We start from the raw sequence: 15024 nt of genomic DNA on the forward strand, positions 1-15024 counted from the left end.
GCATACACAAATAGAAAAACACACACACACACACCTCATCCCCTCAACCTTATCCTCTCTCATCCCCAAATCCATCGCTCTCTCTTCCTGACAAAAACATCAAATATATCATGAACTCTGACAATTCACCTAGCAATACCTCTGAACCCCATCCCAGTTGGCAGAGAAGTTAGCTACAGGTAACTGGCCTTACTGCTCAACCATGAATGAGCATTATTCTTTGGTCTTCATTGGACTGTATAGTTTTGAGCTACAGTACACTTTAAAACAGACATCCCATGCTGTTCCAGAATACAGACAATGTACAGTAGACATCAGACAATGCAGACTACATTTACTTTAATCCCTGACAAGACTTAAAAGGCTAACTTTACCAATTCAATTCAAGGATGATACAATTTAAGACCTTTAAAAGAGTATTCATCATTGTAATAGTACTCAAGAATTTCAGGATTACATAAATTGACCCAGTTTTGTCTCTCCTCAAACAAGAGAAGACAAAGCCATGCAATACTGTCAGACGGTATGATTAGGACATAAACATCTTCAAAGTCTGTTAGCATACGGTCCTGACAGCCTCCCATCATCACGCACATGGCTGAGGTCTGGTTAAGCACACAGAGCTGGGAGCAGGGGAGGTCAGTTCATAATTTTAAAGCAAACCACAGATATTATTTGTGGTTTTGTCCAGCCAGTACCCAATATACAATAATGTGCAACTAAAAAAATTAACTAGGCTAATTATGTTGACTTATTGAGAACTTTTAAGTGACATGCCTGGGATTTTACGGTGGGTATTATTACTACATGGGTCTATAAAGATCTGCACCAATTACTTTTCTAAACTATCTTCAGACAACTGCATCCTAGATGCGTAGCACAATCTTTTGTAAAGATGTTTAGTTGAGAGATATGAGCATTTAACTCAAAAAGCAAGTTTTGAGGAGAGGGAGACATCTCATTCTATGCTTTTGCCTTCCGTTCATGACAGTCCCAAATCTGAGGACTAATTTGCTTCTTCCAAGCCGTGCTCCCTGTCTCCAGGGCATGGTCTGTCAGGTCATGAACAACACTGCACTGAGCTGTGGTAGAGGAGTAATGAAACTGTCCTGTATATGCTACTAAGTCCCTAGGCCATTTACACAGAACCTTACCTGCCGAAGTATGTGTCCCAAATGGTACCCTATTGCCTATGGACCCTGAACCAATGAAGTGCACTAAATAGGGAATAGGGTGCCATTTGGGATATACGCAATGCTTCAAAAAGGTCCAAAGCCTGAGGAAATAAACATTCACACACACTGTTGTTGAACATATTTAACCTTGCTCTTTAATGTCTGCACCAAACATTTGAATATGTTCTGGACGGTCTAATCTGAAGTAAAGACAACGGTCCTTAGTGGTAAACTCAGAGTAAAGTGTCATTAATCCCTTTAAGGGCAGACTCCCCGCCAGCCACATATACAGAAGAAGTAAAATCACATCAAAGTTTATTGGTCGTGTATACAGATTTGCAGGTTTTATCGCAGGTGCAGCAAAATTATTGTGTTTCTAACTACAACATTGCAGTAATAAAAAACATACACATAATCCAGAAAAATAACACAATTAGTTATACATGTTGAGCCATGACTAGATTACAGCATATACAGTGCCTGGCGAAAGTATTCATCCCCCTTGGCATTTTTCCTATTTTGTTTTCTTACAATCTGGAATTAAAAAGGATTTTGTTTTTTTGTGTCATTTGCCTACCACTTTGAAGATGCAATATATTTTTTATTTTGAAACAAACAAGACAAAAAAAACGGAAAACTTGAGCGTGTAAAACTATTCAACCCCCCAAAGTGAATACAAAGTGAATACTTTGTACTTTGGATTGAGGTCTGGGCTTTGACTAGACCATTCCAATACATTTAAATGTTTCCCCTTAAACCACGAGTGTTGCTTTAGCAGTATGCTTAGGGTCATTGTCCTGCTGGAAGGTGAACCTCCGTCCCAGTCTCAAATCTCTGGAAGACTGAAACAGGCTTCCCGCAATAATTTCCCTCTATTTAGCGGCATCCATCCTTCCTTCAATTCTGACCAGTTTCCCAGTCCCTGTCGATGAAAAACATCCCCACAGCATGATGCTTCCACCACCATGCTTCACCGTGGGGATGGTGTTTTTGGGGTGATGGGAGGTGTTGGGTTTGCACCAGAAATAGTGTTTTCCTTGATGGCCAAAAATAGAATTTTAGTCTCATCTCATCTAACCAGAGTTTTTTTTTTACACCTTTATTTCATCTTTATTTAACTAGGCAAGTCAGTTAAGAACACATTCTTATTTTCAATGACGGTCTAGAAACGGTGCGTTAACTTCCTTGTTCAGGGGCAGAACGACAGATTTTCACCTTGTCAGCTCGGGGGATCCAATCTTGCAACCTTACAGTTAACTAGTCCAACGCAATAACGACCTTCCTCTCTCTCGTTGCACTCCACAAGGAGACTGCCTGTTACGCAAATGCAGTAAGCCAAGGTAAGTTGCTAGCTAGCATTACACTTATCTTATAAAAAACAATCAATCATAATCACTAGTTAACTACACATGGTTGGTGATATTACTAGATATTATCTAGCGTGTCCTGCGTTGCATATAATCTGACTGAGCATACAAGCATACAAGTCTCTAAGTATCTGTCTGAGCTGTGGTAGGCAGAAGCAGGTGCGTAAACATTCATTCAAACAGCACTCTCATGCGTTTTGCCAGCAGCTCTTCGTTGTGCGTCAAGCATTGCGCTGTTTATGACTTCAAGCCTATCAACTCCCGAGATGAGGCTGGTGTAACCGAAGTGAAATGGCTGGCTAGTTAGCGCGCGCTACTCACTCTGAGCCTTGGGGTGGTTGTTTCCCTTGCTCTGCATGGGTAACGCTGCTTCAACGTGGTGGCTGTTGTCGTTGTGTTGCTGGTTCGAGCCCAGGGAGGAGCGTGGAGAGGGACGGAAGCTATACTGTTACACTGGCAATACTAAAGTGACTATAAGAACGTCCAATAGTCAACGGTTAATTAAATACAAATGGTATAGAGGGAAATAGTCCTATAATTCCTATAATAACTACAACCTAAAACGTCTTACTTGAGAATATTGAAGACTCATGTTAAAAAGAACCACCAGCTTTCATATGTTCTCATGTTCTGAGCAAGGAACGTTAACGTTAGCTTTCTTACATAGTACATATTGCACTTTTACTTTCTTCTCCAACACTTTGTTTTTGCATTATTTAAACCAAATTGAACATGTTTCAGTATTTACTTGAGGCTAAATTAATTTTATTGATGTATTATATTAAGTTAAAATAAGTGTTCATTCGGTATTGTTGTAATTGTCATTATTACAAATACATTCAAAATAAAAAATAATAATAAAAAAGAAAATCGACCGATTAATCGGTAGCGGCTTTTTTGGTCCTCCAATAATCGGTATCGGCGTTGACAAATCATAATCGGCCGACCTCTAGTTCGGACATCTACTTTGTGCATGACACAAGTAATTTTTGTTTACAGACAGATTATTTCACTTTCACTGTATCACAATTCCAGTGGATCACTAAGTTGACTGTGCCTTTAAACAGCTAGGAAAATTCCAGAAAATGATGTCATTCCTATAGAAGCTTCTGATAGGCTAATTCATATCATTTGAGTCAATTGGAGGTGTACATGTGGATATTCTTCAAGGCCTACCTTCAAACTCTGTGCCTCTTTGCTTGACATCATGGGAAAATCTAAATAAATCAGCCAAGACCCCAGAAAATAAATTGTAGACCTCCACAAGTCTGGATCATCCTTGGGAGCAATTTCCAAATGCCTGAAGGTGTCACGTTCTGACCTTTATTTCCTTTGTTTTGTCATTATTTAGTATGGTCAGGGCATGAGTTGGGGTGGGCAGTCTGTTTATTTTTCTATGATTTGGGGATTTCTATGTTTCGGCCTAGTATGGTTCTCTCTGATTGAGAATCATACTTAGGTAGCCTGGGTTGCACTGTTTGTTTGTGGGTGATTGTCTATGTTGATTGCTTGTTTCAGCGCAGTTCGCATTTGCTTCACGGTTGTTATTTTGTTTATTGTTTTTGTATAGGGTGTCAGTGTTCAGTGTTTTCTTTATTAAAATTAATGATGAACACATACCACGCCACATTTTGGTCCTCCGATCCATCTCGACCGTGACAGAATCACCCACCAACCAAGGACCAAGCGGCGTGGTAAAAGACAGCGACGACAGCAGCAGCAGCAGCAACAACAGCGGCCAGCATCACAGGACTACACAACTTGGGAGGAGATAGACAGGTGGGCGGTCGACCCAGGGAGAGTGCCGGAGCCCGCCAGGGATTTGATGGAGCAGTGCGAGGAAGGTTACAGGAGAATGAGGTTGGCGAAGCCAGCACGGCAGCGCGACAGGTACGAGAGGCAGAAGAGGTGTGGAGCTAAGCCAGGTAGCAGACCTGAGCTCACTCCTCGTGCTTATTATAAGCAGCGCGTTACTGGTCAGGCACCGTGTTATGCGGTAAAGCGCACAGTGTCACCAGTACGTGCCCATATCCCGGTGCGCTATAGGGCAGCCCCCCGAAAGTGCCATGCGAGTCTAGGCATCGAGCCAGGGCGTATGGTGCCTGCTCAGCGTGTCTGGTCGCCGGTATGCCGTTTCGGGCCAGGGTATCCTGCGCCGGCTCTGCGTGCTGTGTCTCCGGGCCGCTGGGAGGGTGCAGTGCGTCCTATGCCTGCGCTCCGCTCGTGCCGGGCAAATGTGGGAGTGGGCCTAAGGGAGATGTGCGCGTAGTAAGCACTAGATCTCCCGTGCTTACCCACAGCCCGGTTCAACCTGTGCCTGCACTCTGGAGGGTCCGGGCTAGAGTAGTTATCCAGCCTGGGGAAGTGGTGCCAAGGCTGCGCACCAGAGCTCCAGTGCTCCCCCACAGCCCGGTCCTTCAGGTGCCTCCACCTAACACTAAGTCTCCTGAAGGTCTCCCCAGCCTGGTGGTTCCTGTGGCAGCTCCACGCACCAGGCAGTCTCTCTGTCTCCTCCCTACAGGTGGTCCCGCCTGTCCGGCGCTGCCGGAGTCTCCCACCTGTCTGGCGCTGCCGGAGTCTCCCGCCTGTCCGGCGCTGTCTCCTAGAGACGAACGTACTTTGATGCGAAAAGTGGAAATCAATCCCAGAACAACAGCAAAGGACTTTGTGAAGATGCTGGAGGAAATAGGTACAAAAGTATCTATATCCACAGTAAGACGAGTCCTATATTGACATAACCTGAAAGACCGCTCATCAAGGAAGAAGCCACTGCTCCAAAACCGTCATAAAAAAGCCAGACTACGGTTTGCAACTGCACATGGGGACAAAGATCGTACTTTTTGGAGAAATGTCCTCTGGTCTGATGAAACAAAAATAGAACTGTTTGGCCATAATGACCATTGTTATATTTGGAGGAAAAGGGGGGAGGTTTGCAAACTGAAGAACACCATCCCAACCGTAAAGCACGGGGTGGCAGCATCATGTTGTGGGGTTGCTTTGCTGCAGGAGGGGCTGGTGGACTTCACAAAATAGTTGGCATCATGAGGGAGGAAATTTAGCCCTGACCTCAATCTGATAGAAAATTTGTGGGCAGAACTGAAAAAGCATGTGCGAGCAAGGAGGCCTACAAACCTGACTCAGTTACACCAGCTCTGTCAGTAGAAATGGGACAAAATTCACCCATCTTATTGTGGGAAGCTTGTGGAAGGCTACCCAAAACGTTTGACCCAAGTTAAACAATTTAAAGGCAATGCTACCAAATACTAATTGAGTGTATGTAAACTTCTGACCCACTGGGAATGTGATGAAATAAATAAAAGCTGAAATAAATCATTCTCTATACTATTATTCTGACATTTCACATTCTTAAAATAAAGTGGTGATCCTAACTGACCTAAGATAGGGAATACTTTTTACTAGGATTAAATGTCAGGAATTGTGAAAAACTGAGTTTAAATGTATTTGGCTAAGGTGTATGTAAACTTCCGACTTCAACTGTATATACTGAGATCGTGTGACAGAACATGTGACACTTAGATTGCCCTAATTATCTAACTAATTATGTGACTTCTGAAGGTAATTGGTTGCATCAGATCTTATTTAGGTGCTTCATAGCAAAAGGGGTGAATACATATGCATACACCAACAATTTTTCACTTCACCAATTTGGCCTATTTCATGTATGTCCATTACATGAAATTCAAATAAAAATCAAGTTAAATTACAGATTGTAATGCAACAAAATAGGGAAAACGCCAAGGGGGATGAATACATATAAAGTGGTTGAAATAGTATGTAAACATTATTACAAGTCACCAATGTTCAATGACTATGTACATTGAACAAACCAACATGTACAGTGTTGGTCCCATGTCACATGAGCTGAGAAAAAAGATCAAAAACATTTTACATACGCACAAAAACATGTATTTCTCTCAAATTTGGTTCACAAATTTGTTTACAGCCATATTTGTGAGCATTTCTCCTTTGCCAAGATAATCCATCCACCTGACAGGGGTGGCATATCAAGAAGATGATTAAACAGCATTATCATCACCCAGATGCACCACTATAAAATATGCAATTTTGTCACACAACACAATACCACAGATGTCTCAAGTTGAGGGCGCTTGCAATTGACATTCTCAAACCAGGAATGTCCACCAGAGCTATTGCCAGATAATGTCATGTTCATTTCTCTACCATAAGTCACTATAGGTGCATCTCGTGCTGGGGACATCAAAAGGCCACTCAAAAATGTGCAGTTTTGTCACACAACACAATGCCACACGTCTCAAGTTTTGAGGGAGCTTGAAATTGACACTCTCACCCTAGGAATGTCCACCAGAGCTATCGACAGGTAATTGTATGTTAATTTCTCTACCATAAGCCACATCCAACATTGTTTTAAAGAACCATAGACAAAGTGTATGGCGTTATGTGGGCGAGCGGTTTGCTGACGTCAACGTTGTGAACAGAGTGCCCCATGGTGGCGGTGGGGTTATGGTATGGGAAGGCATAAGCTACAGACAACCAACACAATTACATTTTATTGATGGAAATAAGAATGCACAGAGATACCGTGACGAGATCCTGGAGCCCATTGTAGTGCAATTCATCCTCCGCCATCACCTCATGTTTCAGCATGATAATGCACGGCCCCATATCGCAAGGATCTGTACAAAATTCCTGGAAGTTGAAAATCTCCCAGTTCTTCCATGGTCTGCATACTCACCAGACATGTCACCCATTGAGCATGTTTGGGATGCTCTGGATAGACGTGTACGACAGCGCGTTCCAATTCCCACAACTTTGCAAAGTCATTGAAGAGGAGTGGGGCAACATTCAACAGGACCACACACAATCACCAGCCTGATCAACTCTAAGCGAAGGAGATGTGTTGCGCTGCATGAGGCAAATGGTGGTCACACTAAATACTGACTGGTTATGATCCACTCCCTTACTTTTTCTAAAGGTATCTGTAACCCACCAATGCATATCTGTATACCCAGTCATGGGAAATCCATAGATTCGGGCCTAATTCATTCATTTTAATAGACAGATTTCCTTATATGAATTGTAACTCGGTAAAATCCTTTCTTGCATGTTGCGTTTATATTTTTGTTCAGTATACAGTGGCAGTGACTAAGATTAAGGGCACGGTAATGGGCGGGGACGTGGAGATAGACGTTTCTCAGTCTCTCTCGGTCCCAGCTTTGATGGACCTGTACGGTCTCCACCTCATAGATGGTAGCGGGGTGAACCGTGCTGACATCCATGCTAATCAACCACACAAAACATCCACGCTTGTAATGGCATGACACCCAACTAGCAACTGAATCAAAAGGTTCAGGTCAAAAGTTTTAGAACACCTACTCATTCAAGGGTTTTTCTTTATTTTTACTATTTTCTATATTGTAGAATAATAGTGAAGACATCAAAACTATGAAATAACACATGTGGAATCATGTAGTAATCAAAAAAACAAATCAAAATATATTTTATATTTGAGATTCTTCAAATAGCCACCCTATGCCATGATGACAGCTTTGCACACTCTTGGCATTCTCTCAACCAGCTTCATGAGGGAGTCACCTGGAATGCATTTCAATTAACAGGTGTGCCTTCTTAAAAGTTCATTTGTGGAATTTCTTTCCATCTTAATGTGTTTGAGCCAATCAGTTGTGTTGTGATGAGAGAGAGAGAGAGAGAGAGAGAGAGAGAGAGAGAGAGAGAGAGAGAGAGAGAGAGAGAGAGAGAGAGAGAGAGAGAGAGAGAGAGAGAGAGAGAGAGAGAGAGAGAGAGAGAGAGAGAGAGAGAGAGAGAGAGAGCGTTACAGTGCATTCAGAAAGTATTCAGACCCCTTCCCCTTTTCCACATTTTGTTACATTACAGCCTTGTTCTAAAATTGATTAAATTAATTGTTTTCCTCATCAATCTACACACAATACCCAATAATGAAAAAGCAAATACATGTTTAGACATTTTTGCAAATGTATAAAAAATAAAAAACAGAAATACCTTATTTATATAAGTATTCAGACCCTTTGCTATGAGACTTGAAATTGAGCTCAGGTGCATCCTGTTTCCATTCACCATCCTTTCTACAACTTGATTGGAGGCCACCAAGGGTAAATTCAATTGATTGGACATGATTTGGAAAGGCACACACCTGTTTATATAAGTCCCACAGTTCACAGAGCATGTCAGAGCAAAAACCAAGCCATGAGGTTGAAGGAATTGTCCGTAGAGCTCCGAGACAGGATTGTTTGAGGCACAGATCTGGGGAAGGGTACCAAAAAATGTCTGCAGCATTGAAGGTCCCCAAGAACACGGTGGCCTCCATCATTTTTAAATAGAAGAAGTTTGGAACCACCAAGACTATTCCTAGAGTTGCCTGCCTGGCCAAACTGAGCAATCGGGGGGCGAAGGGCCTTGGTCAGGGAGGTGACCAAGAACCCAATGGTCACTCTGACAGAGCTCCTCTGTGGAGATGAGAGAACCTTCCAGAAAGACAACCATCTCTGCAGCACTCCACCAATCAGGTCTTTATGGTAGAGTGGCAAGACTGAAGCCACTCCTGAATGCCAAGCTTCATGTCTGGAGGAAACCTAGCACCATTCCTACTGTGAAGCAATAATGTTTTTCAGTGGCAGGGACTGTGAGACTAGTCAGGATCGAGGGAAAGATGAATGGAGGAAAGAACAGAGCAAATAGCTGTGCACCGACGCTTCCCATCCAACCTGACAGAGTTTGAGAATATATACAGAGAGGAATGGGAGAAACTCTCCAAATACAGGTGTGCCAAGCTTGTAGCGTCATACCCAAGAGGACTCAAGGCTGCCAAAGGTGCTTCAACAAAATACTGAGTAATGGGTCTGACTCTGAATACTTGATTTTAAAAAATTAATTAATAAATACATTTGCTAAACAGTTCTTGCTTTGTCATTATGCGGTATTGTGTGTAGATTGATGAGGGGGAAAATAGCAATTTAGAATAATGATGTCAATATTTTAGAATAAGGCTAAACGTAACGAAATGTGGAAAAAGTCAAGTCAAGGGGTCAGAATATTTTCCGAATGCACTTAGTGTGTGTGTGTGTGTGTGTGTGTGTGTGTGTGTGTGTGTGTGTGTGTGTGTGTGTGTGTGTGTGTGTGTGTGTGTGTGTGTGTGTGTGTGTGTGTGTGTGTGTGTGTGTGTGTGTGTGTGTGTGTGTGTGTGTGTGTGTGTGTGTGTGTGTGTGTGTGTGTGTGTGTGTGTGTGTGTGTGATGTATATATATACACTAGTCTAATAAAAGGACAGTTTTATTGCTTCTTGAATCAGAACAATAGTTTTCAGATGTGCTAACATAATTGCAAAAGGGTATTCTAATGATCAATTTGCCTTTTACATTTATAAACTTGGATTAGCTAACACAATATGCCATTGGAACACAGGAGTGATGTTCGCTGATAATGGGCCTCTGTACGCCTATGTAGATATTCCATAAAAAATCTGCTGTTTCCAGCTACAATAGTCATTTACAACATTAACAATGTCTACATTGTATTGTATTGATGTTATTTTAATGGACAAAAAATGTGCTTGTCTTTCAAAAACAAGAACATATCTAAGTGGTATGGACCGGGGTTTGGCACACATTATGATGATTTACGGGTGGTTAACATCATTGGCGAAATGTGAGAGGTCAGTGAGAATAATTCAGGAATGTTATAACCATCGCAAGCACTAGGCCTACATGTCTAGGCTCAGCTGTGTGATTTAACACCAACTACCAGACAAATCAATCGCTGCTATTGTTGTACAGCTGTCAAATCCACACCACATAGGCCATTTCAGTCAAGGAAGTTATGTTTGAAAATGGCCTAAACCAATTACATCTTATATTGTATTTCTTATATCAAAGGAAGTTCACATTGGGCAGTCCTATCTGCGTTTATTATCTGCAGTATGTCTGCTAAATCAGATGGAACACTATGTATTACATCCCAAATGGCACCCTATTCCCCTTATAGGCCTAGTGCTCTATAAAAGGGAATACGGTGCCTTTTTGGGACGAAGCCTATATGTCCGCTGGTTCTTCATACTGATCTCACTAGCAGTAAATTATTCGATTGTTTCTATAAAGCAGTGAGAGCATCTCCAGCCAGCTAGGCTGTGTTGTATTGCAGTGTGGGGCTAGCTGCCTCTCCCCTCCGCCAGCTGTGGGTCCATGAGCACAGCATGGATAGAGACAGAGCCCACAGCACAGGGAGAGCAAGAGGCCCTGAGCACACATACGACTGTGCACTCGCTCTTCTGCTGCCTGACCCCGCTCTCTCTCCCCCTTCACGTAAACAGTCCCACCACTGACTTCCGCTCCCTATACTGGCCCTCTTACCACCACCTGAACCCAGATGGGAGCACTCAAAATAGGCCAGAAAAAAAAGGGGAAATGAATGTTGGATTGGAGTCAGGTGGAGTGAATATGGGGGAGCATCAGTGGTACCTAATTATGGTACTTCAACGATACATTGGGAACTGAAAATCACTGATTTAGCTCATTTAACACCCATTGCTTAATAAAAACACAATTACATGTTTACAGAAACTAGGCCTAAATAGTAGCATACCGTTGGTATTTTAAATCAATCCCATCATTTCAGAGTCCATTTATCCGCTATAATAAGAAGCAATTAATCCCCCTCTTTTGTAAACCGTTGGTGAAAGAACATGAGGGATATTTTCACAGGAGTTAATCTTATTACAGTATTGCAGAATTAGTCTAACATTGCAATCAAACTTCTCCACAGGGTATTGAAGTGAAATATGCAGTACAATAATATAACTGTCGTACCCAGACTTAAGAACAGCAGTAATCTGCTCCAAAACCTCCACTGGGAAATAATTTCTACCTCCCATTAAACAGCCCTCATTAACGTTCTGACAGTCTGTCATGTGCTATAAAATCTGTTAATGTATAGTGAAATCATTTGGGTCAATCATTCCAAGCCAAGTTTTCAACTGCAACATTTTCTTGTCCAATTGAAAACTGTTCGGACAAAATAAAGAGACTTCAGTGTCAGTGATATCTAGGCTAAATCAAGGCACTCACTTAATTTTGAGGCATAAAATCACCCCACAATTTAGTAAATAAAACAGAAATATATAAGGATTAAACAACAATTTGTGGTCAAATCTTTACATCAAAATCAATAAAGAAATCTTGCAAGCTGTAGCCTATTCCCAAACTACAATCTATCATGGCTCCAGACACCAGAAACAATTTCAAGCAGATTTCAAACAATAAAACCACCAAATGAAGCCAAACTATCTTCTATTCTTCCTCAATGTTAAAGGATGTCAGACTAAGTCAGAGGTGCCTACACTACCCTACCATGCAATTAGAAAATCTTCTGAAGCTCTTATTACTTCAATTATTACTCAAGCATGCTCTACAATCACAGATGACCTTAGACAACTGTATTCCTACAGTGGGGTCGGACTACCGCAGAGAATTCATGTAGGCTAGACAGGCTCCTTTATGAACAAGGAAATGGGGCTTGACTTGGGGCTTGAAACAGAAAATGTATTTAGAGAACAACAAATTGAAAAAGATGAAGCGATTTTAGCAGTAGCCTATACCATAAAAGTAGCTATAGCTCCCCTTTGGTGCGGAGAGAGAAACTTATGACACATGATAGTCAGTCAGGGTTGTGTGGCTGTATGGTAGGTAGGTAGCTGTCCTATACAAAGCGACAAGGCACTGTCTGTCTGAAGGGTCTGTCGTGTCAGCTGCACCTGATCCTAGACCTCTCTATGCGACACATCGTCCTGTCAGATATATCAGTTCACATCCAACAACTTCTGTCCCTTAGTCAATTAACCTTCTGAATATAACTTCACTCAGCAAAACCTTAACCTCAAACGGCTTACCATACAATTCACCAATCAAATAGTATGTGGTCTATATCAACTTTTAGGGATATGTCTATAGCATAGTGACAATTATACATGACATACAGCACCACTGATGTTGATGTTACCTGAAACCTAAACTTTCTGAAGCACACAATATCAAATAGACCTAGATTCCAAAGCATGTCCCATACCAGGACTGAATCAGAGGGACATTATATCATTTAAGGAAATAACTCTTCAAACATGTATTGCATCCTTTGTCACAAGCACAATGGGCCATCACTTCATCTGAAGTGCAAATAAACACACATAGCTGAGAAGACTGTCACTCAAATCCGTGTACATCCTAATAAAGGGGGCGATGGGAGGCGAGGCGAGGCGCTGACAAAGTGAACGAAGATAAGTCTGCAAATGGCATAGGAACCTCAAAGGTCTAAATAGAGTATTTGGACACACACTAGAACAACCTATGTCATGTTCAGTATTAGTTAGGTCATGCAGGAAGAAAATAAAACCATACATGGAGAATGGCCAAGTTAGACCAAATAGACAAGCTTTATACCGAACAGCCCAGAGCCTTTGGAGAGTAATAGCAATAAATATTGGCTTTCAAAAACATTTTTTTTGTGGTGAAACAGCATTGTAAAAGAAGCACTGTTCCAGAGATGAGAAATCGAGATGACTACTAGTCAACACCTAAAGTGCCCCTAGACTACTAAGGGCACAGTACATTCATTTAGATCCATGGCCGTAACAAATAGACCCTACATGAACTTTACACACTTCAAAACAAGGGCGTACACTGTACAAATCAAAATATACTGTATATCTCAAAAGAATATTGCTCAATTCAAGCTTTACCTACCGCAAGCAATGCCATTTTTTCTCTTCATAGAAATTGTTCTTTAAAAGTATATGCAATGGTCTCAACGGCCCGTTTCTTTGTATTTGCTACTGAACTATAGGAGGCTTGCTCAGTCTTGACAGCGGCCAACCAAAGGACGTGACAAGACTTGGCGCTCCATATAAATCGGCAAGGAACAAAGTGCCATAACGGATATCTATATATTTGATTTTAAACAAATCTTTTGGTGGAATTGTTTAACTGACAAGTCCCTCGGCCACTAAAGAGGGGCAAAGGAAGAGAGAAAAAACATATGAGCCAACCCCACTTTTTAGAACACTTTTCCCACTCTTTCACAGTTACCCTGCCCACTTCCTTAGAAACTATCACACACCCCTCTGCCAGCACCACCAGAACTTCCCACTGCAATTAGTTATAAAAACTTTTAAGTCCCGCGACACGTGGTTTGGTTTTTAAAGAGCTGTATCCCCCTCCTCACGTGGTATGGGGGCTATTGAGTCGTCACAGACACCCTGAATGATCGCAGAAAAATAAGGCAGTTCAGACAATAGGTCGTCTTGATTAATTCAATTCTTTCAGGACCTTGAACCGTCGTCCAGGCAGCTCCACACAATTGCTGCTTTGATAGTTTGGATTCACTCTCTCCCTCTAATTTGAAAAATCCAAAATTACTTTGATTTAATTTACTGTCGGAAGTGTTCTCCATGAGCTGACAAAATGACAACATTTTGCTTGAGATCAAATGTATCACATCTGTGTATCAAATAGGACACAAGATGAAAAGAATGAGAGAAAAAAAACAGACCTGGTCGGCTGTACAGGCTGCATTGCTGTTGGACTCTGACATGGTTTGATAGTGCCCAGTGGTTCTCTCGTTTCCACTCCTGAGTTCTTCATTCACACCTTTCCTTTCGGTTCCTCAGAAAGAGGGAGAAAAAGAACAGCCTCCTTTTGCCCGGGGTTGATTAATGCCTGAATTATTTTCACCTCATTTCATCTGATGGAGTTCTGTTTCCTCTCTGCCTCTCTCAATCATGCGGCATAGTAGCCCTCTCACTCGCCCTCCCTTCCTCTCTCCTTCCCTCCCTCGCTTTTGCTTGCCCTCCCTCTCAGTGTCCCCCTTCTGTTGTACTTCACGATTTCAGGAAAATCCCCCCTCCCTCCCATTCCCAAAAAGACAGGCGAGATCCACAGCCTTTGCCTCTACCTCCACAATGAATGGGTTGTTGTCATTCCAGCACCTTGGCTGAATACAGAGCGAGGGGAGTTGCTGGTTTAGCTGCCTGGAGTCAGGGCTCCTGCCAAGCCTTCCTCAAGAGACTAAAGAAAAAGTGAGGAGCCGTACGCTTCCACTGGACTCACTACCCTTGCTGTCTCTAAATTTCTTCCACCTTTTTTCAAAGCAGCTGCATCCAGACCACCAACACTCCCATTCATGAACACTTGACTCTCAAATCCCTGTCCCTTGACATGGCCAATTCCTCCCTGTATGTAGTGTAAAAGGCAGACCCCCCCCCCTTTCAAATTATGCACCTTCCTCTTTTCTTTCTTCAGAGGTCCAAACATATTATTTCCACTCTTGACAATGTCTGGTCAACCAATTCGTGACAGCATGGCGAGAACCGTAATTGCATCACAATTTATGGGAATAGATTCCAAAATATGTCACAAAGGAGGGCTTTTAAAACTCTGCTTATGGCCAAGTCCTCAGAGT

At 42.2% G+C, this 15024-nt stretch overlaps 1 protein-coding gene across 9 annotated transcripts in view; it reads right to left on the reverse strand.

The window, feature by feature from the left end:
• Positions 1-15024, reverse strand: part of LOC124009225 (sodium- and chloride-dependent glycine transporter 1-like) — a 99928-nt gene that overhangs the window by 35024 nt on the left and 49880 nt on the right. For 5 of the 9 annotated variants that reach the window (XR_006834250.1, XR_006834251.1, XR_006834253.1 and 2 more), the window contains exon 1: positions 14116-14321. The exons of 3 other annotated variants lie outside the window; for them this stretch is intronic. Coding sequence is in view for 2 of the 6 variants with exons in the window: in XM_046320803.1 (XP_046176759.1) it covers positions 14116-14157 (42 nt within the window). In the remaining 4 variants the exon portion in view is untranslated. Of the gene's footprint in view, positions 1-13310; positions 13671-14115; positions 14322-15024 lie in introns of those variants that run through there. One more of the 9 variants, XM_046320808.1, reaches the window with a different exon arrangement.

This window comes from Oncorhynchus gorbuscha, linkage group LG22 (genome assembly GCF_021184085.1).
Source record: "Oncorhynchus gorbuscha isolate QuinsamMale2020 ecotype Even-year linkage group LG22, OgorEven_v1.0, whole genome shotgun sequence".
Taxonomy (NCBI): Eukaryota; Metazoa; Chordata; class Actinopteri; order Salmoniformes; family Salmonidae; genus Oncorhynchus; species Oncorhynchus gorbuscha.